Source organism: Melospiza georgiana, chromosome 3, assembly GCF_028018845.1.
Source record: "Melospiza georgiana isolate bMelGeo1 chromosome 3, bMelGeo1.pri, whole genome shotgun sequence".
Taxonomy (NCBI): Eukaryota; Metazoa; Chordata; class Aves; order Passeriformes; family Passerellidae; genus Melospiza; species Melospiza georgiana.
In genome coordinates this window covers 56589481-56616561 of record NC_080432.1, presented here as the reverse complement: position 1 = coordinate 56616561, position 27081 = coordinate 56589481, and the positions used below count along the sequence as shown (strand labels likewise).

Sequence of the window (27081 nt, the reverse complement as noted above, 5' to 3'; positions counted from 1 at the left end):
TTTACCATCCAAAAAATTCAGGGAATCTGACATTTATACGTTACTAGGTGCTGATGTGGCAGAGCAGCAAGAACTGCTTGCATGACTTGCCATGAACTTTACCCACAGCCTACTGAGTGAGACATGGGTGTCAGGCAGACCTGGATCAAGCTTTGTGTGGATGGTGTGTAGTTTTTAGGTCATTACAGTATGGAAATTATGTATGGAAGGAAGTAAAGCTATGTATTAGGGACAGTTCTTAGCCTTGGAGTAAAATGTACCCAGGTAAATTGCAAATCAGCATGAAATTGTGAGTTCTGTCAATTTTGAAGTAATTTCAATGTATCCTTTTCTCCCACTTTCCACAAAGGACACACCAGTTCATGAACCTCTTTAATAAAACAGAAACTTTTCTTCTTTCAAACTTTTGTTTTAAGGAAGTAATCTTAAACTATTAAATGCATTTTAGCTTTTACATCTAGCTAGCAATTTCATAACATTTGCAATGAAATCTTCAGGAACTGAAATGGTTCCTAAAAATCTAAAATTAAGAATACATGTTCAACAACTTCAAATGTTTATTGTGCAATTGTAAAAATGCATCATCCTTAAAAAAAGAGATTTAAGATTTTTTTTCTCTAAACAGCTCTGAACATCTTTTAAATAAGTTAAGGAGATTGGAAAAAGTATTTAAGATATGGCCTATGGCATAAAATTCAAGATGGATGAGGAGGTAGCACATAAATCTCAAAGAGAGAATTAATATACAGTTTCTACAAAACTGGCCTCCTTAGCCATTTTAACATGGGTCTAAAGAGCTCTCGTATTGGTTTCAGCTTAGCTGAAACAGAACTAAGAGTCATAAATTCAACAGTACCCTCTGCTCATTCCTCTAAATGTCAGCGTTGATTGGGCTGCTGAGACTCCTCAGGATTCTGATGAGGAATTTCTGCCCTGATCACAGGTAGAGCTGGTTTGTGTCAATCTCCAGCTGAACAGAGATAAGAATGCCAATGTGTATATGAAAAAGGAAATCTGAGGCTGTTGTTCTTCTTCTATCCTTCAGGAATATTTACATCTGCCTCACATGTTCCAAAGTATCCTAACTAGGATTTTTTTTTAAAACAGGTCCCTTATTCAGTGTAAATACATCCCTCACTATCTACGCCAGCGATTTGAAGATTCATCAGAAGATCCACTCCCAGAAAAAATGAGAGAATCAGTGGTAAGGCTTTTTCTTTCATTAATTTCTGTTTAAAGCTCTCTCATTCATTTTGCCCACTGGGGAACCTTGTAAATATTGTAATCTAGTAATTTAAATAACTAAAAGCACACATAGATCATCTTTACAGTGTGGCCAGCAGTGAGAAGGGGGTACATGCCATTTTATTTTCTGAAGGGCTCCTTTGAAGGTCTCTGCCACATTGATTCTTTAATATAGTCCATGGGAAGTGCGCTCCTAGAGCTTGGGAACTGGTGCATCTCTCATCCTAGTACACAGAGAACTACTGCAGATTCTGTGCACTGAGTTGAAGTCTGGCAATCTGGTGTGTCCAAGGTAGGCCGGATGGTTCAACTCAGAAAGGTGAGCAGTCCTGCCAGACTCTCTGTGTGTGCTGCAGAGGAGCAGGATTTGGTCCGCAAAATTACATGTGTTTAAAACAGCCCTTATTCTTTATTTTTCTATGGGTAGGGCTACCAGTTTTTCAGGAATGCCTTTTCTGTGCCAGGATATACTCTTGACTGTGTGCCGTCCACCCCAGCTGAGCCAAGTGGAGCGCACTGTCAGACTTGGCACCTAGAGGTGGAAGAAGCACATGAAACTGGGATAGTATGGGAGAGGGAGGTACATGCCTGGTGCCAAGCATTGCCATCTCATCATCTCTTCTTTGCTTGGCAGGCTGTTTATTTACTACTGTCTGGCAGGAAGCTGTAAGTTTGTGTCAGCTTATTTCTCACTTCAGCATAAACATCGTGAAGTGACCCATCTTCCTTTTTGTGTCTTTTTATATTAAAAAATGTTTGCTGTTACCCAGGGGAGGTTGATCTGCTAAGGCATTCATGTGGGAAGATCATCAGGTTTCCAGAAATGCTAAGGGGTGTTTGACATTTATTAGTCATGTGAGCTGTCCTGCTTCCTGGCTGTCAGACAGCTCTTCCTCCTGACCACATCCCCAGTGCCTGCACATCTGAGCATTTGCAACCTAGGCAGCTATTCCTAAACTTCTGAGTGCTCTCTGAAATCCAGCAGCAATCAAAGAGTCTCTGGAAGATAGAGTGAGTTTTTTGACCCTTAGGCATGACCTGGGAGTCCGTAGTTCCTACTGGCCTCCAGATGTCCCTTCAAAGGGATGCATCTCTCGTGCGTCTTGAATCATTTCTTAGGCATTTTATAAGGTGTTGCACAGCCTACATTCAGCATATGTATTGATCCTACACTACCAATCTTTTCCACTTTTCTAAGCTGCTGCTTAGATTGTCATTTTTGCCATGTATAATCTTATTTTAAACTGCTTCCTCTAATAGAGCCTACATAAGATTAATTTCTTATGTAGGCCCTATTAGAGATTTCTTGTTGCTTGTATTGAGCTACAGTTTCTTGCAAACTAAACTGTTTGCAACAATTGATACTGGACTATGAGTGTGCATCTAGAAACAGAGTAAAAAAACATGAAGTATTTTTGTTAGAATTTTGCTGTATTCTGTGGTATTTGTGGTGTGTAGGTTATTGCTGTGGTTCATTGACATTCTGTTCTTGTACACAGGGACTGTATGGCAGATGTAATGGAAAGCTTCTCATGCTCCTGTAGTTCTGTCTTTTGCTGATAGTGCCTTTCTTGGAGGAATACAGAGTCTGATGTAATCTGTTCTGCAGATGGAGCCCAGCCCAGGGACTGAAGCAGTTACTGCAGCTGTCCACTTAACTGGTTTTATTTCACATTGCAGAGGGAAACCTTGAGCAAGGCTTTAAAATATTGAAAATAAACCCCAAAAATAGTGGAAAAAATCTGCATCTAAGATCCTGGCTGTATTTTCAAAATGAAGTAATTCTGCAGACTCTGACAATTTTTATATCAGTGACATGGACAGGGATCTGCTGTCTTACACTAACACTGCACAGCTGCACTTGGGCCCTTGAGCCAATGGGGTGGAAGGTGCAGAAATATGGGGATAACTGCACTGGGATTTGCCAGACGCGGGACTTCAGTTCTTCTCTTCACAATGTTTCATTCCTGTTGCACTTTTTCATTTTGTGACACTTTGAGGATTAATTAAGTGGGCTTCCTGGCACCTTTGCTCTCCAGGAAATACCTGGATTTGAGAATTGGCACTTTTCTGCTCTGTACATTTGATACTCCATGCTGCTGCTGCTGCGAGGCAGAGGCTGCTTTCCTTCAGTGTTGCTGGAGCTTGCTAGTTCTTTGCCTTCATTTTTTCCCTCTATCTGGGCTTCCTTCAATCTGTATAAAAATTGTAAGCCAAAGTGTTTGCTTATGATTAGCAGTGCTAATTTGGAAGAAATTAGCTGAAGAGAGAGAGAGAGCAATTTCTGATGAATGTGGGCTCTTTGTCTAACCCCTGTGTTACCTGGTACCTCTGTCTCAGTTAAACACCAAGGAGACTCCCACTGCTATCTCACCAGTGTAGTGCTAATAGGGCAGGTAGGGAAGAACTGAGGCAGGAGAAAATGCACGTGCATCGAATCCAAGGAGCACAATCAAGCCATAGTCCCTGCTGACTTGCTTCAGCAATAGCAGTCATGTTCAGGATGTAGGACTCGGCTGACTCTTCAAAGCCAATTTAAAATAATTTTCAGAAGTTTTGTAAGGGGATCTTCAAACTGTTCAGTAGCCGGGTGAAACAATATATCAGTATTCAGAAGAGGTTTCATGATGGCGGCTCATTTTTTCTTGAAGTGCTTCCCTGTGAGGAGAGTATTCCTAACCCCTGTCAGTGGCAAGAGATGGCAGGATGCAGCCCAAGCCAGCCTTGCCTTGGTTACATGTGGTCTACAAAACACCATTTAAATAAGACCCATTTTAATCAGAAAGCCAGAGGCATACAGAACCAAATCACCTTCTCAAAGCAGCTGAAAGCAAACAAGGTTAATATTGAAAATTAATGTGTTGTTTTCTGGATGGCTTTGCATTGATGTTAGGGGTAATAAATACAGCATCTCTAATGTTTGATTACATGATTTTCTACCCTTTTCCTTTCCTTGAATAGCTGTGTAAGAATTGCCAGCTATGGAAGCCTGAATTATGAAGCAGCTGTGATTGATAATTGACCATTCAACTTTGAGAATGGAGCTTCCTACCATTATAATTAATTTCTGTGGGCATCCACATGGCTGATTACTAGATTAAGCAGTGGCCTGAGGGTGATAATGTGTTACATTCAAACTCAAGGTTCCTTCCTGGTCTTTAGTACAAACATTTAGATAGCTAATAAAAGGATTTGTACAAAGCTCCAAAACTTTAATTGAAAATAATGGTTGGACTTGATAATTTTAAAGATCTTTTCCACATAAACAATTCTATGATTCTGTGATAGTAATTAAAACAAAAAAGTGCCCCTCTAATGTATTCTGCTTGTGAAGTCCCCAAGGCATCAAACGTGGCAATGTTGGTTTGGGGTTACTTTTTTTTTCCCCCTTGAGTGTAAAATGGAGAGTGTAGAATGGCTTTCAGCCCAAACCCACTATAGTGAGGGTCTCTCACTGGAGAGATTTGAGCTGTGAAGAGAGCTTAACTTTTACATTTTTGGACCAATTGCAGTGAAGGGCTCAAGCATTATGCCATAGAGTTATTCAGTACTCAGCTCAGAAGTTCCTTGTCTTAGGAATGATATCCAAAATCTTGCTTTAGTTGGGTCTAAAGTGGGCACATGGTTTCCAGGAGCTAGCTGCCTTCCACAGGAAGGCCAGGAGCCACAGATCCACCCCCAGCAGGTAGATGCCTAAGGTTTTCTCCTGGAGGGCAGCTGTGACTCCCTCTCAGCCAGAGAGATCACTGCCATTTCCTGGGGGTCCCAAGCACTGCTCATCTTTGTTTTAGACAGAAAAAAGCCTGAATTTTGTGAGAAGCTTGAAAGCATTGGCCACATCAAGAGGGAGCTGCTGTGTGGACCATTGTGCCACACAGCTGTGCAGTATTTTTTCATTTTGAAACAGTTCAGTGCAAGGATAGAAGGACAAGCCTGGGCATATATGATACTTTAAACACGCTCAGTATTGCCAGAAATGGAAAGCAATTGTCAAATTTGGGGTTAAATATCTGAATAATAATAATTTCCTTAAAAAATAGGCCTTTTTTGTATAGGACTGTCAAAAGTTATTAGAGCACTGTTAAAAGGACAGTTGCAAAAGGAAAGAGGGGAAATAGAAGTCCTGTGCAATATAATTTGTGTAATATGTTCTCTTCTGAATGTAATGTTTGAAAAGATTCTCTTTGGTGATCTGGCCTGGAATGGAAAGTTAGGATGCCACCTTTCCCCAAAAATATGCATTCTTATAACTTCTGCTGATTTTGCGGCTAAATTTTTAATATTTCACATGGTTTTTAAAGTGTCAGCTCTTTCAGCCATCTGATTGTGAGAGAAATCAGCCATTTTAATAGTAAGCTTTTTGGGTTGTACAGAAGAGCTTGTGAGTGTGATTGGAGTGTGTTTGTTGTTCTTAGAAGCTTGTTTTAGATTACTGAGTAGTTGAATTCAGCTGTGCAGAAAATGATACTTGATCAAGACTTTTCATGCTGTGCATTCACAAAGGGACTGAAATAGTGCTATATAAATTTGACACTGCTTAATTTTCTCAAATACTGCTGTTTTACATAGATTTTGTATGCAGCATCTTTAAAAATATCTGGAAAGCTTAAAAAATCATTTCCATTGCATAGATTGGTAATAACTCAGTTATTCATTTTTATTAGACTGTGTTTTTTCAGTACTGCTGCTTGCTAGTGAGAGGAAGCTGTGAGAGAACTGAACAGGGAAGAGCTGTGGGAAAGGCAGGGAGCCAAGGTTTAGTCAGGGAAGAGAAGGCTTTTCCTGTGAGCTCCCTCATGTTGTGGTTCTCTTGCTGAATGTGACAGCCAAGGAGCAAGGCCAGCAGGGCTGTGCTTTGGAAAGATGGTCAGGAGGAGTTCCAAAGACCTGACTCTGCTCCCACCTTCCCAGTACATGTAGCCCATGCAGAGTGCAGGGCTCTCCAGAGAAGGATGGCTCCCAGAGAGGAGGGAGCACCACTCTTCTGGAGATGTGCACATACTCCTGAGCACGCCAGGAAGGGCAAAGACCGTGCTGGTTATTGAGATTTCAGCTAAGCTGTCTTGGAGTTTCCTGGGACAAAGCAAAAGTACTTTCAGAGCCTGAAGGCTTTTTAGTCCTGCTGCATTTCAAAGGGCTGCTGCAGTAAGTGGAAGTGCTGATGCAGGTGACCTTTTCCTGAGAAGCATCTTTCATAACAGGGAGTGATAGGCAGCCTAAATATAGAGGTTGCTACCAGCTTCCCTGGTAATTCGCAACCCTTCTGTTCTTCGCTTGTTCTGCTTGCTTTCTTTTTTATCTCCTTTATTCCTAGGTTTGCCCTACCATCATCATTTTAGTTTTCTTTCTTTTTTCTCTGATGAGATTCATTACGATTACCTAGATACCATCACCAGAAAGTCAGATGAATCTCTGGTTCTATCAAAAGTGTTGCTTTTCATGTGTTGTTTCTAGGTATCTTTGAATTAAAGCATAAGTCAGCTTCTAAACCAAGAACTACAAATAGTTTCTCATTTGGTAACTTAGCAGCAGAATTGAGTGCTGAACCTAAATGCCCTTCTCATAAATCTAAGACAAGATTTTCATTTACTCACAAAAGCATTTGGGTGACCTCTGAAGTACAATTCAGAAGACCTCACAGATCACAAACTATCTTGTTTATTTGTTTACTGAGAATGACATTTTAATCGCAAGAAAAATGTGCTGTAAAGACAGTGATATTTCCAATCTTTAGAAACAAAGTTACTCCTACCATGGTTACAGATCTTTACATAAAGGCAGACATGTCATTTCATTATCATTCAATGATACTGGAAAAAAGCCTTGTCTAAAATCCACAAAATCTTGCTGCAATTTGACTTCCAATAAAGAAAATCAGGGAATGGGACGTGTCACTTTAGAACATAATAATTGTATTAATGTTGTGTCTTAGAAGACATTATGGAAAAGCATGTCTTTTTTCATTAATGCAAGAGAAAGCAAATAAGAAATATTAGTTCTTGAAAATAGGAAATAGAACCAGAATTTTGATTCCCAAAAATAAGAAGGTCATAATGGAAAAGAGTTCTATTACTCAAGCAGAATCAGATTCAGTATTAAAATGTATTGCTTTCATTTCTCCAATATTATAACTTTGTTATTTAAAAATATAATTCAAAATTAGGCATGAAGAATTTAAATGTGATTACTTCAACAGACCTGGAGAGTGGAGAAATAATTTCCCAAAGCAGAGTGGAGAAAATACTTTTGTATTAGGGAATGCCAATTATTCTTATTGCAATGCAGAGTGTAAGTAATTGAGAACAGGGTAATTACTTTGGTTAAAATAGTGCTGCCTTACTAATTGTGTATAAAATAATTATTTTCACAGAAAGAAATCTTGAAATCGGATCTCATTGTCTGCACAGCAGCTGCTGTTCTGTCATTTGCTGTCAGTGCCAGTACTGTGTTTCTGTCACTAAGGGTGTGTATCTATCTTTTTTTTCCTCCCCCTAAGGTATTATGTCTCTTATGCAAAACCACAGGGAGCTTTAACTGGAAAGAATAGATGCTGTGGGAAGAGAAGTCAGTGAAAATGCATTTACTGGTCATGATAACACTGTTCTATCTGCAAAGCACTTAGTTTCTGGATATTTGTACTAATTTCAGTATTACTTATTTGATATCTTTTTTCTTAAACAGCTCTTATGATGTGGAACCCAGAGGACAGAATGAATAAGTCTGACATTTTGCTTTTTTTCCTCCAATCATGGAGGAAAAAATTGGCTGATTGTGTGTGCAAAACACATATGTCAAAGTCCATATTCACCTAGCATCAAGAATTTGAACATAGGAATAAAAATCAGTTGCAGAAAGATGCAATAGCAGAAATTGTTAAAAAATGTTTAAATATATAAATATATATATGTCTAAAACAGTGTTGTATGTAAATTATAACTATGTTTCCTTTTTTCTACTTTGGCCCAGCCATTTCTCAGCATTGTGCTGTTTGCTTTAGCGTGGACAGTGGGATTTGTGACACATTACATCCTTCCTCAGCTCCGCAAGCATCACCCCTGGCTGTGGATCTCCCACCCCATACTCAAAAGCAAAGAGCACCAGCAGCGGGAAGTGAGAGGTTTGTAAGAGTCTTTTCTAAACAGTGGATGCAATGACTTCCAGCTTGCCTTGGTTTGAAGAACAAAAAAATAAAAAAATCCAGAAGTAACAGAGATGGGAGAATAAATTATCCTTTTACTTTTGAGTAGCAGACATATCTGATCATTTTAGTTTTTCCATTGTACCACCAGCAAATCTGTGAACCTGTAGGAATTGTCTTCTCAGGCCACTGCCCAGATGGGCTGAGGCCAGTCTGGAGATTGTCTAGTCTGATGGCCCTGCTCAGAGCAGGGTCAGCTAGAAGAGGTTACTCAGGGCTGTGTCCAGTTTTTAATATTTTCAAGCATCGAGACTCTTAAAACATTCTGGATATAGCATTCAGTCATCCTTACAGTAAGAAAGATTGCTTCAAACTGTGGTATTTGGGTGGATTTTAGTGGGGTTTTTTTCCCCTTTTTTCTGCTTTTTTTTTGGTTTTGTGGTTTTTGGTGGTTTATTTGTTTTGGTACTACTTTTTTCTGAAAATAGATTTTCAGTTTGTGCCCATTTCTTTTGTCCTGTCTCTGGCCACTACTGAGAACAGAGTGGCTCCATCAACTCTACTCTCCCCCATCACGTATTAATACCCCAAAAATGCTGCCAATCTGGCATTCATAAGATGCCCCCCAAGGCTTTTTCTTCTCAAAGTTAAGCAATCCCAGCTCTCTGTTTCTCCTCATATGTTGAATGTTCCCATTCCTTAATAATTTCACAGCCTCTGTGTGATCTTTCATGAGCCACTGTCTGATCTGCCTTTTGTTTTACATTACAGCACTGTTACTTTTGTGTTGCTTGATGTGGTATATTTCATGCCTAATACATTGGCATTCTACATAATTTAAAAACTTAAAAGATTGATGAAATTGAGGCAGAATTTTTTCCACTTTCTGACATATCAGCAAATACAGTGCAGTTTAAGTGTTGTAATTTCAATTGTGACACTTTTAGAGAAACATTACAATTGAAAAGAACTTAAATTTTCTGTAAGATCTCTTCTTGCTGATGTCTGCTGGCTTCAGCAGTGGTGCCTTGATGCATGTGACTATCAGTCAATATTTTAGTATGTGCAGATCTGATTTCCTGCTCTGATAGAGTTATTTCTGAAGCAGGCAGTGTGCTTTGAGAGGTAAAACTTCCTCCCTCCACCCCAGCTCTCTTTTTGCCTTTGCTACCAGCCAAAAGCTTGCTTGTCATTTCTTGATGGATCCCACGCCTTAATAATTCTCAGTATATGTTTCTGAAGTGTTTGAAGACAGCATTTGCAGAACAGTCTGTTGAGGGACTTCAGTCTGTCTTCAACTAGACTGCAAAAAAGTTCAGATCACTCTCTGGAAAACCATTCATTAAGGATTTAAATCTTTTTTATTAAAAAAAAAAAAAAAGTGATGTGTTTCAAAATAATTACTTTCCAAACAAGGGTTGGGTATGAAAAAAGTACCCAAGAGACTTGATTGAAGGTTGCCTTTTAACTTTTTCTGCAATATGCCAAGGAAGGTATAATAGAAATATAAATATTATTAACAGCCATGCCCAGCTGAAAAGACTGTCCAAGACTTCCTGTCCCTGATAACCAGTAATTCTCATAAATACCCAACTTGCACTCTTTGTTTCACCACTTAATCATGAAAGACCACTGTAGGATTTCTTTGCCTTGTTTTGATTAAGTCTGTCTTCATTTGTCAAAAACCATTGTTTTCCTAAATGCAGTGACTCAGCATTTGAAAAGGTTGAAGGTAGAGACCTGCTGCATTGATTTCTGCAGATGGGTTTCCTTCTGTTTTGAGATCCAGCTGCATTTCTCATGCTGCCTACTGTGGGAAACAGGCTTTTTTTTGCTTCTTTTGCAGTCCTCATTTATATATGGCACATTCCTGTACTTTGGGGTCTAAGTATTATTGCAATGTAGCTGGTGTTGTGTGTTAGAAAACAAGAGTTAGAAAAAAAAATTATTTTAGTCCCTTAGGCTGCTGCAGAGGTTTTTTATCATGTCTGAGATGAGACAGAAAAGGTAATCCCTTTGATAGATATGTCTGATGGGCTGTCTTCTTTCTTTTGACCTGTAATAAAATGTAGGAACTAAACTTTAAAATGTTCCCTCTTTGTATAGAAAGAGAAACTTGTAAAAAGGACAGAAGGACAGTAGTACCCCATAGTTGTCAGATGCAGACAATGAAAAGACAAGTACAGAAAATAAGATGTCTGTGAGGAGTTTTTACTACATAGATTTTAATTCTAATTTTCTTTTCTTTTTTTTTTTTTACAAGAGGAGTGCTATTGAAAGACAAATGACTGCTTGCAATTAGACAAACAACTGGCAGTGAAATTCCACAAGTTTATTGTGTGCTTTGTTGCACAGACTTTGGATGAGCTTCTCAGCCTTTAAGGTGTTCCATGGAATAGCAATTATCAGACCAATTCTTGTGCTGCCCCTGTGAGATAACTCAGTTATTGCTTGTCATTGTCTTGGCTGGCTGCAGGATGAAAAGATTAGGTCAAGATGTATGAGCTTATGGTATATAGATGTGTAGAAATTAGTGATATGCAGGAATAAATGAGAAAGAAGCCCTGATATACTAGGCTATTTTGTCTTCTACTTCCTCCCCACTACTGCTTTTATACCCCACAGGTTTATGGAAGCCATTTTCAAATCCATGTCTTTCCCTGGGGCCCCTTCTGAATGTGAGCTCTTTTTTCTGTCTCCATTGTCTGAACAGACCTCTCTGTGCTCCTGCACCCACCTTCTGTTTGGTTTGTGTGATATGCTTATCTCTAGTGAAGCCTGAGTTCTTATACAGAGCTCAGCTTTGAACATGGCTGAAGTGCTTGAGCTCAGGAGGAGGAGAGGGGAATAGGGAAGATCAGCTCGGTTCCAAAATGGACATTTTGCTGTGTGTATGAACTTCTAGGAGGTGGCCCTGAGGTAGTGAAGAGAAAATATTTTTTTGTTATAGCAAGCAACAGAAGTTGATTATATTTTCTGAAGGGGGATTTTTTTTGCAAGAACATTGTCTTAGCTTAAGGTACTGGCAAAGCATGACTTCAACCTAAATTAGAAGAATTGGGTTTAGATCTTTCTCTTAGTCTATGCAATATACAACTGTGCCTGTAGAATGTAGAAATCCATTGATTTAGCATGACTTTTGTGTCTGTCATTGAAAAGGTGTGTATGGAGGAGGGGTGTCTCTACATAGAATTGTTTTAATTTTGCAGGGATGATTATTGGAGATTCAGTAGCTGGCATTTTTATTTCTGAGTTAATAACAAGTTCTGCCTTTTTGTGTTCACTGTTTTTCCAATAACCTTGTCTAGCTGAGCTTTGAGGAGAAAGGCATTGTTTTTGTCTGTGCACAAGGATTCTGCACTCAGTTCACCTAAGCTCTCATAGCAGCTGAATTGCATGGAGCATTCAGTTCTATATTAAGCACTGTGGTATTGTTAGAAAAGTCTACTGCAAAAAGAAAAAAGCTATTCCTTAGAGAGGAATGATGTGAGATGTGATCCTGGCAGATACTTCTTAGAGTGTCTGTTTAAGTGTTTTGGGAAACATCTATGACAATTTCTACCTCCTGATATTTCTTCAGTATTTAGATCTCAAGGGGTGTTTCATTTATATCAGTGAGGTCAACGATGATTTACATTTTAAGGAACAGTGTTTTTCTACTGTAAGATGGGGAAGTAGAGGCACAGAGTTCAAATGAGGTTTCCTAGGTGATTCAGCAGGTCAGTGCCAGAGCTGGAGAGGACCTCTCTGGGATCATTACATCCACTGAGAGTACTATTTAATATACTGACTAAATAATTGGATGATGTAAAAACTACCATCTAGCATGTACTATCTTTTATTGTTTCTGAATGTGTCTCAGGAGTGCAATTATAAGCAGCAAAACAGATACTTTCTAAACTCAGAGAACAAAATTATTTCTCTGTTGCCAAAGAATTATGAATTCTATTGTTTCACAAATTAATTGATTGACTATATTTATTAATGTGAGCTAACTCGTGTCTTCTATGGTACTCCAGTGCAAAAAATGCTGATGATTTGATGACACAATCTGTTATCTGAATTTCCATTTCAGATGCTGCTCATTTGATGTGGTTTGAAAGGCTTTATGTGTGGCTACAGTGCTTTGAGAAATACATTTTATATCCAGCCATAATACTGAATGCACTCACCATTGATGCTTTCTCAATTAGTAAATACAAGAAGCTTGGTACACAGTAAGTAGATTATAACTCAAGACACGTGATTAGTAGAATATTTGGTTTTAGACTGAAGACTGAGAAATGGAATTTGTTTTTAAATAATCCTGTAATCCTGTCACAGTTTGCTTTACGCATTTTAGTTCAAAATACAATAATCATTGGCTTTGCTGCAAGAAAAATGCAAAACTACCTAAGCACACTAAAATGTGTCTCCAGTGAGAGAGAGTGAAATTAAAAGATTAAAGAGCTATATATAGATATATATGGAAGGTCTAAATGTCAATTAAAAGCAAGACACACCATATCAGGCTGCAGGTGTTTGATGGGCATAAACTCAGTGGGGTAACTAGAATTAATCAGATGAAAATGAGAAATCTAGGCTGGATATCAGGAAACATTTCCTAACTGAGGATTTTTAACACTATGCCGTGGTCTCCCAAAGGAGTTATCAGAAGCTTCACCACACAAGTCTTTTAAGGCTGAATGAAATATTAAACAGTGTAGAAAGGTGGGTAGTCCTGCATTAAGAGTGGTTTGAAAAAGGTGGGGGTACAGGTTTTGACAAAGTCTGATGTCTTAGGTATTAAGCAGAACTGGTGGTGCTGATCCATGGTCTCACAGTATGATCCTTGCAGACAGCCTTTTATGGTAAGTATTTTAGTCAGTGACTTGCCTACTGCAGTTATTCAGCAGGCTTGGTGACTGCAGTATCCCCAGTGAGCAGAGTTTCTGCAGTCTTTTTATCAGAATGACAGTGATGCAGATGATAAAACAAAGACACAGCCTTGGAATGTTCCAGTAGCAAGAAAAACTGCTGGGAGGTGGGGGAGAGTTCCTCAATATCCATAATAAAGCAGATTCTTAATTTCAAATATTAGATAAAAGAACTTTGATGTAAAAATTGCATGTTGATTTAATTATTTCTCTCTCTTGAGGAGCAACACAGCATTAGGAACTACACAATTATAAGGAAAAGGCAGCCCCTGCTTTTAGGCAGCCCCTTTAGTTTGAAATTTGGACTAGGGCATTAGTCAAATTTTCTGCATATTTCTCCCAGACAACTTCCTTTGCAGAGAGACTCTCACCAGTCACTCATTGATAACCCCTGTGGTTCCCACTGACCTTTTTTCCCCCAGGCACTTGGAAGGTGCTACAGCCAAGGTGCTTCAGGAGTTCAGGTGTATTGTCTAAGGTGACACTGAATCCACAGTTATCCCTCTGTTTAGTTCTGCAAGGCTGGGAGAATTAAAAGCAGTCAGAATGCTATTTGTTACTAGCTAGCAGACGTGACTGAATACATGCACGGAGCAAATACGTAGGGTTAGGAAGGTGCTATTTTTACATAGTCATTCCTCCAAGCTAGATTGCACTTTAAAGTATCACCTCCCTCAAGTGTTCAGAAGAAATGAGTCAGACCCCCAGAAGTCTTGAGATTAAAGAAAGTAATTACATTTGTCTGCCTCTGATTGTTTGGCCTGTGGGGGAATACCACAGCAGTCCTTTCCTTCCCCATCCCCCTTGTGTCTGTGTGATCACCTGTGTGAAACCTGCTCTCTCCTTTTCCTTGTAACTCTGCTCTATCCATGAAACTCCCAGTATGCCTTTTCCTCTGGCTATCCTCTTTAATACATTCTCCCTACAGCTGCCATCCAAATGCCACACATAAAGCATTCAGCTTCAGATCCCACCTCTTTCTGAACTCTGTAAACCCATGAGGCATCCTGGATTCTCTTTGCTACTTCCAGATACAGTGTTAATGAGGGTTTTAATGCATAAATACCTGTTTTCTGTTGCTGGAACATTCCTTAGTTATTGACCACCTAAGGATCAGACTGCATGATGCTGTAGGGAAGAGAAGACACCCTCCCACTCTGTGTCTGAAAGTGTCTGAGGTGGTACATTTTGTGTGGTTTGATGTCAAAGTTTTCCTGAAATTGAATTTGTCTTTTAAAGAAGCTTTACCTTGCTTTGTGATTTAAAGGACTGCGGCAGTTTGCTTCTTGAGGAGGCAGAGCAGCTCCTTTATAGTCAGGAGTTTGCTTGAGCTTTCCAGACCCTGGTGTGCTGGTTATTAATAGGACCCATGCTGACAGTGCCTGCCTCTGTTCCTGCCAAAGAGGCACTGGAAATCACCCCCCTGCTCACGTTCCCTTACATCTTTTCCCAGGAGTTAAGGCCCCAGGAAAAGCACCTGGTGTGGCAGTATTTTTAAATAAGAAGGAATAATGAGCAAATTATTTTCTGTTACCTCTGAATGCGTTATTTTGTAAAGTGTCATTTTTTGGTGGAAGTTTCATCATGGTACCAGGCACATTGACTAAAAAGTCTTCCTTTTGCTCTATAATCTATAAGTTTCCATGTGAAAATTTCTCCATGATGCAAGAATTTTCTTCTTTCTGATAAACGAAATACACACCTGGTTCAAATAGTATACAATGGGACGGCTTCTGTTGGCTTCAGAATCTATTTAGCTTAGTCATTAGGTTTTCCATTCAGAAAATTCAGAAGAGTGAGGCAAATTGAAAAGAACAGCCTTGACAAGGTGGAAAATAAGGTCAGCTTGGTGTTTCATTCCAACAGTAATGCCCAGCTGATCCTTTAGAAGGACCAGCACTCAAAATAAAGTTGCATCTGCATTATGGGAGATACACAAAAATGAATAAATGCCACATGAAATAAAATCAACCTGGAAAATAGTAATCTTGCTAGGATGGTGAAAACTGTTGAGAGCTTTCTAGCCTGCCAAATGTCAGTCATGGCAGCAGGTATTCTCCTGGTTAGCAGCAGGATGAAGGAGAACCTTCCATGCATTTTGCAAATACCTGGCCTACTTTCTCACTCATTATCCATTGAAATCCCCACATTTTGGAAGACATAGGTGCAACACAAGTTCTTTTGATCTAATGAACTACTATGTAGAATAGTCAACTTTCTGATCAAGAACTGTGGTAGGAATTTCAAACACTTCACATCTATGTGTAATTCTATCCAGAATTTTGGCAGCACATAATGAAATTACAAGTAAAATTATAAATTCTGTAATCACATGAAATTTCTTGTAATAAAAAAAAAAATAGTTCAAGGGTTTTGGTTTTTTTTTCAAATTACAGTAATGTATTAATGAAAGTGCCAAGGCATTTCCTGGACTAAAGTTTTACTTTATGAGGGATATAAAAATGTCTGGTCTAGATTTTTGGATTTTAGTGGTCATTACTACTCGTTTTAGTACAGAGTTTGTTCTTTTTTACAACTTAAAAATGTGTCATAATGATAAGGGAAAAATACAAAATTCACATAAGTAAAAAAAATGTGATGATTTCTGATATTACTTCTGTATACTTTTAGTAAAGAAGATTTGTAGATTTAGCAATCTAAAATACATCTGGTACAGATATTTGTATTTAGGAGCTTCTTAATTTAATGCCTTATGACTTGATTAGGTTTTTCTCTCTGCTTTTCTTACAGCTGTGACATTATCCTGATAACAGTTGCTGGGATGAAACTGCTCCGCTCCTCATTCTGTAATCCTATTAATCAGTTTGTTACTTTGAGCTTTACTGTGATCTTCTTCCGATTTGACTACAGAGACATTTCGGAAAATTTCTTGCTGGATTTCTTCATGATGTCCATCGTGTTTCATAAGGCAAGTTTTAGAGCTCCTATAATTTTGTTGGAAAAAAAAATATTTTCAATTTCACCTCGCTGATCAATACGCGTTAGGACTTTTTAGAAATAATGAATGCATACATAGACTCAAATTATTGGTATTACAGAGGAAAAAATCTGTTAAATTGAAAAAAAGGCTTTGATCAAGTGTTTTTTCTGGCTTTGTGCAATGTTTTTCATCTACTTTTTGTTCACGTGTTGCTGTATAAAGTTCAGAATTGTTGTTTTCAAGAGGAGAATCCTCAATGAGTTTGAAAGAGCCTCTTGGGTCATTAGTGCAGGACTGCCCTCCAGATCAATCGCCTGGTGTTTTTATCTCGGTTTCCTTTGAATGCCTCTAGTGGTTGAGTCAACAACTTCCTTTGGGAAATTATTCCATTATCTAATCACCCTCATGATAATAAATGTTTTCCTAATGTCAGCCTTAACATTTTTCTTTTCCTATTTTCAGTCTCTTATCCTTGTGATGCTGCCCTTAACCTTAACCTCAGTGCCCCTTCCTCTCTATTACATTGTTAACTCTTGAAGTGTGCTCCAGTTGAGTTCGTTTAAAAACTACCAAACCCTTTCTGCATCAGTCATACCCTGTCTTTATTTGGAATCTAAGCTGTTTCACTGAAAGAATTAGGCTTAACTGATACCTTGAGAAAACATGACAAAGTACTGAAGATTTGAAAGTATTCATCCAGGGGTAATTCTAGTGAGGTGTTTGGTTTTGTTGTTCTTTGTTTTATTGGGTTTTTTTCTCAGACTTCTTTGCTTGGTTTCTTTTTCTAAAATATTCCTACTTATATGTGTGAGTATGACCCAGCTATCATCCCTTAGTTGGTGACAGAAGAGAGACATGGTTCCATATTGATTGCTGCATGTGCTGTGGAGATATTTAGCCCTTCTTCGCTAGTAGCACCAGCTCATACTGCTGTCTGTGCCCACCTGGAAATTTCAGGCTTCTTATGAAAACCTCCAGTTAATTGGTGTTATGTTGGGAGTTCCTAGTCATTTAGGGAAAGAGTGAAGGAGAAATTACATGCTTTTCCTGGTTTATGTTTGTGCTGCTGTAAGGGAGGATGAGAAAGAAGGTGTCACAGCTTGGTGAGTTAACTTGAGCTCACATTTCTTGCTGAATTCTTGGCTCACACTCCAGCAGAAGCTTCACCTGCTCCAAGCCTTCACCCTCAGAACTGCTGTTCTGCTTTCTCTCTGCTAGGGTGAGAGCAAGGGCTGGGGAGAAAGGGCAGAAGAGGAGTAGAAGAGATCAGACAAAACTCTGCTTTAACAAGATCCCCCTCCACCACACTCTGATCCTAAAACAAGACTAGAGTAATTTTTTAAGCTTCTAAGCTTAGAGTGAAAGATAACCAGCGAAGGCGATGCAGAGATTGCTCCCATTATGCCATTTACCATGTTCCCTAGAGAAAGGGGTTAATTTTTGTCTCCAGAGAAGTTTATCACTGCTAAGTCCCATGTCTGAATGATGACTTTCTTAGTCCTAAAGCTCATTCTCTAAAAACCTCTTTACAGGATCAAAAAATTATCATCCCAGAATTGAAAGTTCCACTATTAAGTCTTTTGAAAATGACCTCATGAGCATATCACAAAATACTGCTGTGAATTATTACATGCTTTTGAGAGAAAGAGATATAAAGTCTTTTCAGTACAATTTTTGCAGAATTACTTGGGTAGATTGAACCTACTGTTTATAGTAGAAAGACTAGTGTTAGCAGTGAGAATGAGATAACAAAGGATGCTTATTAAATTAAGTAGAGATGTTTGCTAGAATAACTACTGCTCTACTAGACTGAAGGCTGTACTGCAGGCATGTTTTGAAAATATGGTTTTAGCATTAATCTTCCATCTTCATATCTAACAATATTTGAAATTTTGCAGGTCATTAGTTCAGCAAGTGGAATTGTCCTTGTTCCATTTAGAAGTTCTAAGTCAAATGGTTGAATTATTTATATTATAAAAGCACATGCACAGTTTCACAATGATCATTAGATCCAATATGAAAAATAGCATTGCAGATGATAGCAATTAAATTCCTTTTAATTTCAAATCATAAAGGGCATAACTTTTCTTTACCCTAATTAAGATTTGAGCTTTAATTAGCTGAGCATTGTGGAACTTCAGTAAAGGATATGATCACTTGAGGATAAAGATGATGTGTGTTTATTTCATACTATAGCCTCTAAGCAAGCTGCATCCACCTTTGTTCTTAAAAGCTTTATGGGTCTTCATAGATTCTGTCTGTATTTCAGTCATTTTTATGTTTGCACTTATTTTTTAAAATACAGACAAAATCTGAAATACTGTCTATTACTGTCACCTTTAGCTATGCAGTGTTTATTACACAGCCATCACTGATTTCTGTTTGCACGTTGAAAATGTCAGTTTGCCACTCTCTTAATTAGGGAACACTAGAAGCACTGTCTTAGTCATAGTGATGGCAGTTTTTAAGCAAGTTTACCCCACAAAAAGCTTTGCATGCTTTCAAAACATGGTGATAATATTTTTTTTTTCTACTAGGCACTGGGGAAGAAAGAATCTAAATTCAACAGACATTCACAACTGCACTAGTCATTCTTGATGCAGGTTATATGGAATAAAACTTTACTAATAATGTTTGGTAGAGTATTTCTAAATAGATCACTGATTGTGCTTCCCTTGTTTTCCCAATTATGCTGTTAATTTAATATAATTTAGTCAAATCAGAAACTCCAAATGAGCATACTGCTCCCTGAGCAAGCTGGGACACGGAAGTCCGAATTGCTGCTCACAGATTTTTATCTCTCTTAGCCAAAACACCCACACTGAGGTAACACAGAGAACAAGAGAGTCTACTCACTTCTATTCCTGTGATTTTTTTTTTGTCTTTTTAACTTTATAAGACTTACTAATGTGACACAGTTAATTCAATTATTTTAAAAAAATGATTAGCTGTTTACATTTTGACAATTCACAGAATGTGAAAACACTAAATGTTGATTTAGGCATATGCAGAGTGTGCTATTTTGTATTTCAAATTGCCTCGGGAAGGCAGCAAGATAAACATTTAGGAAATATTTTCTTACTTGTTTTTGAGAATGATTGCAGCTTTTAATTCAAGCGAAACAGGACTTCTCCATCTTTCTTAAACTGAGACTTTCCATGTAGCAAGATCAGGTTGTGTCCTTGACTACAACCAGGGGATCTTCTGTCCAAAACTCCTCTTGTCTATAATCTTTAAATCAGAGCTGAATGGCCTTTTAAAAGTTTGTGGTTGCTCATTCAGCATGTGTGGGTGTAATGCTCTGATGTATATTCTGCAGGAAGTCAAACCAGAATATCAAGACAGTCTTGGTCTACATGACTCCATGTAAACTTTTCAAATGAGCCAGTTGTTCTCCCTGGCTGTTTTAGGAGATAATGTCAGTGCAAAGATTAATAAGAATGTTCATATTAAATGAAAATGGAAACTCACAAAAAATGGAGAATATATTCTTCGTAGGCATAGCAAAGATAGAATATATAGTAGGATTTAGGAGATTTCTTCCTAGACTTTTAACACTAGGAAAAATTCTGAGACTCTTTCCTGTAATAGAGTAAAAAAAAAAAAAAAAGAAAAAATACCCCAAAAAAGTGGAAATATTAAATGGTTTGAATAGTTTATTTGGAACTGATGAAAAGATGGACATTTCTTCAATTCTTTTGCTGTCTATTGACATAATATTTACCTGAAGAAAAGCTCTAACATATGCAAAAGCTATCAGAGGAGGAGCATATGGATGGTTAAGTGATATTATAGCTCATCCAGTCCATTTTTTTTCAGTGTGATAAAAACAAGCAAACAAAAAGTAAAACAGTAATGTACCCAGCACTGCCTTCTGTGGCAGATGTGTGAGATGCTTTGAGGGGTGTCTGGACTAGCTGCTCAAGAATAAACCAGTATTTAGGCATGAAGTAGAAGTGAATGCAAATCAGTCAAACAGCAGGGATATCAGTTTGGAACTGGCTGAATGTTAACAAGGATGCTCAGGGCAGGACTTGTCCCCAGCTATTTTGCTGTGCTCTGTTAAAAATATGGTTTTCCATTTCATCCAGTGCCACAGGCATCCTCTAAATTTTGCTGGTCGAAAGGAGTCATAGTATCTCCCTGAACTGTTTTTGGAACCTCAAGCAGAACTGATGTTGAGCTGAAGGAGCAAAGACAGCAAAAACCTCTGTCCTGTGCTGTGGATGCTCCTGGCTGTAGTGTGCTCTTGGCTACTACAAAAGCCTAGCAGGAGGTTCTTGCCAGTCCCTTCACTCCTGGGAGCATGCTGCTAAACTGGCTCTTACCAGCAACTTTTTCATCTCTACAGCACAACTAGGAAATTATACTTGTACTTTGGAATATGGATTTTTCACAAATCTGTGCAGCTTCCTTTAAGCCTTAAAGAGTGAGCCACCCCTAGCCTACACACTCATCTACCACACAGATTTGAATGGGAATTATAAGCCCAAGTGCCATTAACCTTCAAATGTATAGGAGTATAACTTAGCTCTTTCACTGTCTTATATGTTACTGTCAGGTACTTTAATGGCCTCCTAATTTGTGTGTGTGTGTGAACTAATTAGCAACACAAAAATATGAAATCACCTTATATTTTCTTATCATCAAGTCTTCTGAGGGTTCTGAATTTGTCTTCATGCATAAGGAAAAATAATCAAAGAAGCAGAGCTTGTTAAATTTGCCTTCATTAACACTGAATTTATTTGCCTAAGTACTCTTATTCCTGCTGAGCTCACTTAAATATACAATTTCCCTGTTTGATATTTTTTCCTCTTTCCCAGAATACATTTTCCAGCTAAAAAGGAATCCACATTTTTATAAGAATCTTTTCTCTTTCTGAATACTTCTTTCTCATATAGTATCCAAGACCACATGTTTATGAAAGATGATCTTTGTCAAAGTAGATCCAGCTAATGCAGCACCTTGCAAAAATGCAGCCACCATCCAGCTAATGTGGCAACCTTGCAGACCTTTGCTGATCAGGCTTAACTTTCAACATCTGCAACACAATCCTTTGGACAGGAAAGAAATTGTGTGTCATCTTGTTTTCCTTCATTTTATGAGAAAGTGCTGCCAAGTGCATTGACCTTCTTGGTGCTTTGTTGAAGTCAAGTAATTAACCTATTGGATCTTTTTATTGCCACAAAGGCAATAAAACTCTTGGTTAGTTGGCATGTCTCATTGATTTAGGTGAGACTTATAATTCAAAAGCCTCACTCTTTTTCCTTTCCTTTTCTGATTTTTCACCCTTTTCTAAATCTGATGTTTCACTTCAAAGCTTCTGGGTCTAAGTCGTTAATTCATATTTTAATCCATTCCTTGCCATTTGTGCATACTGAAATCCAATGTCTTAATCATCTCTAGCCTCTTGGCTCACAGCTGCTCCCTCAATTTTTGATATCTGGCATATAAAACCTTTTAAGACACTTTCTGCTGAGTAAAATACCGAAGGCTACATCTGATATTTGACAGGATAATCCCAGTGGTATTTTCCATAGACTCCTTAACTCTCTTGGGCACTGTACAGTTCAGGTTTCCTCTTAATATTGGAAGAATGGTTTAATTGATTTTTCATTCAGCCTTCTGTCACTGACCTCTTTGTCAGACTTCATTCATTACACATTACAATTTACATTTTCTTTCTCTTTTTTTTTTTTTTTTTTTTTTTTTTAAATTTTCTCTAGAATGGGGCAAGTGCATTTGGGGCTCCCTGGGTCAGTATGGCTCAGTGTGCACTGAGGTCTATGTCCATGTGCATTCATGCTGATAGAGGCCTGTTCTGATGCAGGCACTGAAAGAGAAATCTGGAGTACTTCAGTGCAAACTTGGTATTTTTTCTTATGTCCACCTTTACCGCAGAATGTTAGAATGGCTTGGGTTGGAAGGGACTTCAAATATCATCAAGTTCCAACTCCCCTGCTATGGGCAGGGACACATTCTACCGGATCAGGTTGCTCAAAGCCCCATCCAGCCTGGCCTTGAACACTTCCATGGATCAGCTTCCATCCACAGCTTCTCTGGGCATTGTTCCAGTGCCTCACCACCCTCCTAGTGAAGAATTTCTTCCTAATACTTTATCTAAATCTCCTTTAGTTAAAAACCATTCCCCCTTCTCCTATCACTCCAGGCCCCTATAAAAAGCCCCTCTTTCCAGCTCTCTTGTAGGTCTCCTTTTGGTACTGGAGGCTGCTTTAAAATCTCCCTGGATCCTTCTCTTCACCAGGCAGAACAGCCCCAGCTCTCTCAGCCTTTTCTTCATAGGAGAGGCACTCCATTCCTCTGACCATCCTCTGGACCTACTCTAATGGGTTCAGGTCTTTCTTGGGCTGGGCACCCCAGAGCTGGATGCAGGGTTCCAGGTGGGGTCTCATCAGAGCAGAGCAGAGGGGCAGAATCCCCTCCCTGGCCCTGCTGCCCACGTTGCTTTGGATGCAGCCCAGGACACGTTTGGTTTCATGGCTGGGTCATGTCTAGCCTCTCATCCACCCCCATCCCCAAGTCCTTCTCACAGGGCTGCCATTTTATCCATTCTGAGCAGCCTGTGTTTGTGCCTGGGTTTGCCCAGCCGAGATGCAGGACCTTTCACTTGCCTTTGTTCAACTACATGAGGTTTGCCTGTGCCCAGTCCTTTCAAAAAGGAAATTTCTGGGAAGATACAGTGTTGGCAGAATCCATGCCTGTGAAGGCTTTGCTGAAAATGCCTGAATCAGTGCAGCTGATGAGTGCACTCCCAGCTGCATTGATTTATTTTGCCTGTCTGGCCCTCTTCATATTGAGCTGGCATGCCCTGATCACCTTGTGCCCACCTTGGGCAAATATGTGAGTCTGTTTCTTTACAATGCCACAGGTTCCTTCCCTGGGCTCTTGCTATCAGCTGACAATGAAGGAAGAAGCAGGATCTGCCATGAGCAGATCCAGGGCTCTGTTAGGCTTTATCATCATCTTATTGTCATAATCCTTACCATAATTACATCTGGCTAACCTTTAACATTAATTTTAAGGCTTTCAAGGCTTGCTGCTCAAACTGCTTAACACATGCCTGTTTTGTGCAGTGTCACACTTAAGTGCTGAATGTTGTGCTTGAGGAATATATTCTTTCCTCCAAGGTTTGATATCAGAGACTTGGACTGATTATTATATTTTGATTCTCTTTCTTGTATGTATTGCATTAGACAACAATTTTGAAGCCCACAATGTAAAGGCATCAAGTGTCTGTAAGCATGTGCAGGTAAAGACATCCTGGAAAGTATTTGTTGTAGGCTCAAACACAGCTGTACAAATATACCATAGAATATCACAATGACTTAAGACATAAGCAGTAAAAACCTTTAGTATTTCCAGTAAATCTTGTTTTGCAGGATTTCAAAGGTGAAGTTTGTTTTGAATGGTGTTAAATAAAAACCCAAAAGTCAATGATTTGCAAAGCAAAGCAATGAACAAGAGTAAAATTATTCTACCAAGTTTAATTTTCTGTCCTTAAACACATGCGTACTTACAGCTTTTCACTCTTGATGTATATTCATTTTTATTGACATACCAAAAAGAAAATAAAAATATACCAGTAGTTATTAGAATTTAATTCTGAAAGCTGGAGTTTCCACTTGATCAGAATTAGCTTAACATGAAGAAGTAAATACTCCTCTCAGAGTCTTAATTCAAATCATCTCAAGGTCACAGAATCTAAAGAGGAATATAAAGAATACCTGTTCAAATGAAATAATTTCTTTCTGCACTTAACTTTTTTAATCTCAATTTGTGTTGCATGTAGAGCATGTAGCTATATATATTTATATATATGACCATTATTTTGGTTTAAAACCTATGTGTATATATATACACAGTTTTTTAAAACCTAGAAAAATTTAAACTTAGCAGGAAATGTTAATGTTTATGCATTATTTAGTCCCAGAGTTGCCAAGAAGCCTGCCCACACAAAATCCCAGCAGATGCCAAACACATAGAAGGGCCGCCAGAAGCTGAGAGCATTGCATAGTCTCCATCTCACACTGAGTCATTTAAATTCAGGTGTTAACCTCTGCCTAGTTTATTAAAATCTACCAAACTGAGAAAAGAATGCACAATTTTAGTGATGTTTCAGACTCCACAAATCTTTAGTTTTTTATGTATGTTATCTAATTTCCATAAAATTTGTTTAAGTAAGAATAACCAGATTTAAAGAAAATCCTGGGAAGATGAGTCTTTGCCTTTGCTTTGTTTATTACTCACTGGTGCACCAGAAATATGTAGAGGCTTCAGAACTCATAGAAGGCTTAAAGATGATTAAGGTAAAATGTGTGTCCACCTAAAATAAACATGAAAGATGGATGCATGTTCTGCACTTTTACTTGACGGTAGTGCTGGTTTAAATTCACCAGACATGCTGATAATTTAAGGTCTTTATCAAAGACTTTGAAAAACTGTTTACTGTGTAAAACTGTCACATGCATAAATATATCTAGGAATATTAGAACTTTTATGCCCCCTACATAATATATAATTATATATTATAAATAGTATATAAACATATAATAGTTTCTGCTTATTGAACTGTAGAAAACACTGAAGATCTAATAAGGCTTAATAAAAATATTCTTTTATAAATCATTCTAAACTGGGATGTAGAGGTCTCAAATAAAAATTAATCTTTTATATATGTTTAAGGAAGTGGTTATAAAAGAGGGTTAAATTCACCAGAGACTATTTTTTTTTCACCTTGTCTTTAGAAGGTTCCCTCTTTGTATCTAGCACTGTTCACCTCACCCTTATTCAAACAGAACTCTACTGTTCTCTCTACTGGGGATAATTTGTGTGTTTCACAGAACCACGGAAGGGCTGAGGTGTCCCATCAGGTTCCATGGAAGTGGTTTTTTTCTAGTGTGGTTTGATGTGCCTTTAACTAATCCTTTGCTATGTAGTGTGTCTCAATTTCTCCATGCTTCCTCGCAGCTCTCAGGGGCCTCTGGCTTGAAGGGTCACTAGTAAAGCCAAGCCAAGGAAGGCATTGAGCACTTCTCCCTTCCCTGTGCTCTTTGTCACCAAGTGCCGTGCCCAATCCCTCAGCAGGTCCATGTGATTTTTTCCAGTCTGTGTGTTGCTGTCAATACACCTGTAAAAGTTCTTTCTGTGGCCTTTTACTTTCCTCAACAGATTCAGCCCCAGATGGGCTTTGCCTTTTCTCTCTCTTTCAAATTCATTCTGTATTGTTTCTGACAATGTAAAAGAGATGAAGGTTTTTCTCTTTAGCTCATGTCTTCAAATTACTGAAGGTTGAAATGCAGCTAGTTGCAGTTTAAATAAGAGAATAGCTCAGTCTCCCCTATTTATAAAGGCGATTTTTAGCAGCTTCAGTTTCTTTCTGTGAGAAAAGCTCTGTGAGTTCCCCTATCAGATATAGGAGGAAGCATATTGCAAATTGGATGAAACTGATAAGGAGAAACAGTTTCTTAGATCGTTCTAGTAAAATAAAAAAGAGAAAATGTAAAGCCAAGTCCTCCTTTTTAAATCTCAGGGTTGTAGTTGGTGGATGACATCACCTTTAGCAATTATAGTTAGAGATGTAAAATGCTAATGGCATATTACCCTGAAGGCATTTTGCAGAACATGCCCTGGAAGCAGGGATTTAAGAGGTAATAGAGGCACTTGACAACTCTTAATGAAAGCAGTAGCTTGAAAATCACACATTTCCAGGCTTTTAAGTGCAGTGTTGTAAGGCTTTCAAAAACCAAGAGAGGTTCACTAAAGCATTCTTGCTTCATGTTCTCGAATGGAAATGAGCTCCTTTGCCTGTCTTGTGGAAGTGTTAGCTGAGAGGAAAGTGTTGGAAGAAACAGCAGCAAGTTCAAGCAGTGGGGAGTGCAGAAGCAGTAGGACTTGTTAGATACAATAGGGAACCTGGGCTCCATTGGCCAACTTTTGCAGGGTGTAAATATTAAAGAACAACTGAAAATTATATATTGGAACAAAGAGCCAGAAGAGTGTCCTCCTGGATTTGGTTTCCTAGCAAATGGAAAACCTGAGTTTTATTTGAGATTTGAGAACCTTTTGATGAATTCTGTGCTTTGAGCACAGCTAGGGTGATTTATGACTCTGTGATGTCAATCTGTAACTGGCAGAACTTTGCTGGGCTGTGCTGCAGTTTTAAATTTTTGAAGTTTCAAATGCAAGTCATCAGCTTTTTCCAGCCCTTCACTTAAATCTTTTTGCAGATAAAAATTTTCTCCCAGCTGTTCATTGTGATGTTTCAGATAAATAAAACTGAAGTGAAACAAAGCAACCCCACAACCTGCTAAATAACATTCAAATACATAAATGTCCATTTGAGTTTCAGTTCAGTTTTACTTGCTTACTTTAATGCTGCAGTCTGCAAGTCCCATGCAGTATTTTTGACAGAAAACAAAGTTAGCAAGATATGAGTTTCTCTAAGTAGGGGTAATCAGGCTGTGCACTGAAGGGTTGGAACAACTTGTTTTTATCAGGGCTTTGGTGGTTTTAAATAGTATATCTGTGCAAAGTAAGTGTAATCTATACTTTGTGTATTGCTCCTAATTTGAGTCATGCCAAAACAAAGAAAGTGGGTGAATCACTGCTTGCATCTCACCTGGAATGTTTATTAGTTGTAGCTGGAGCTAGGGTGACGCTGGTTATACCAAGTCAGCAGCTGCTCTCTGATGGTTTTGTAGCACGAAGACCAAAGCAGGTCAATGCTACAAGTGATTCTTGCTTCCCTCACATTTGATATGTAATTATTTACTGCAGTCTGTGGGAAGCTCAGTGAAACATCCTGTAAGTGCATTGCCACT

At 38.5% G+C, this 27081-nt stretch overlaps 1 protein-coding gene across 1 annotated transcript in view; it reads left to right on the top strand.

The window, feature by feature from the left end:
- PCNX2 (pecanex 2) overlaps positions 1-27081 on the top strand; it is a 153282-nt gene that overhangs the window by 64049 nt on the left and 62152 nt on the right. The window contains exons 17-21 of the mRNA XM_058021546.1: positions 1108-1204; positions 7616-7708; positions 8212-8362; positions 12459-12600; positions 16051-16228. Of these exons, the coding sequence (XP_057877529.1) occupies positions 1108-1204; positions 7616-7708; positions 8212-8362; positions 12459-12600; positions 16051-16228 (661 nt within the window). The remainder of the gene's footprint in view (positions 1-1107; positions 1205-7615; positions 7709-8211; positions 8363-12458; positions 12601-16050; positions 16229-27081) is intronic.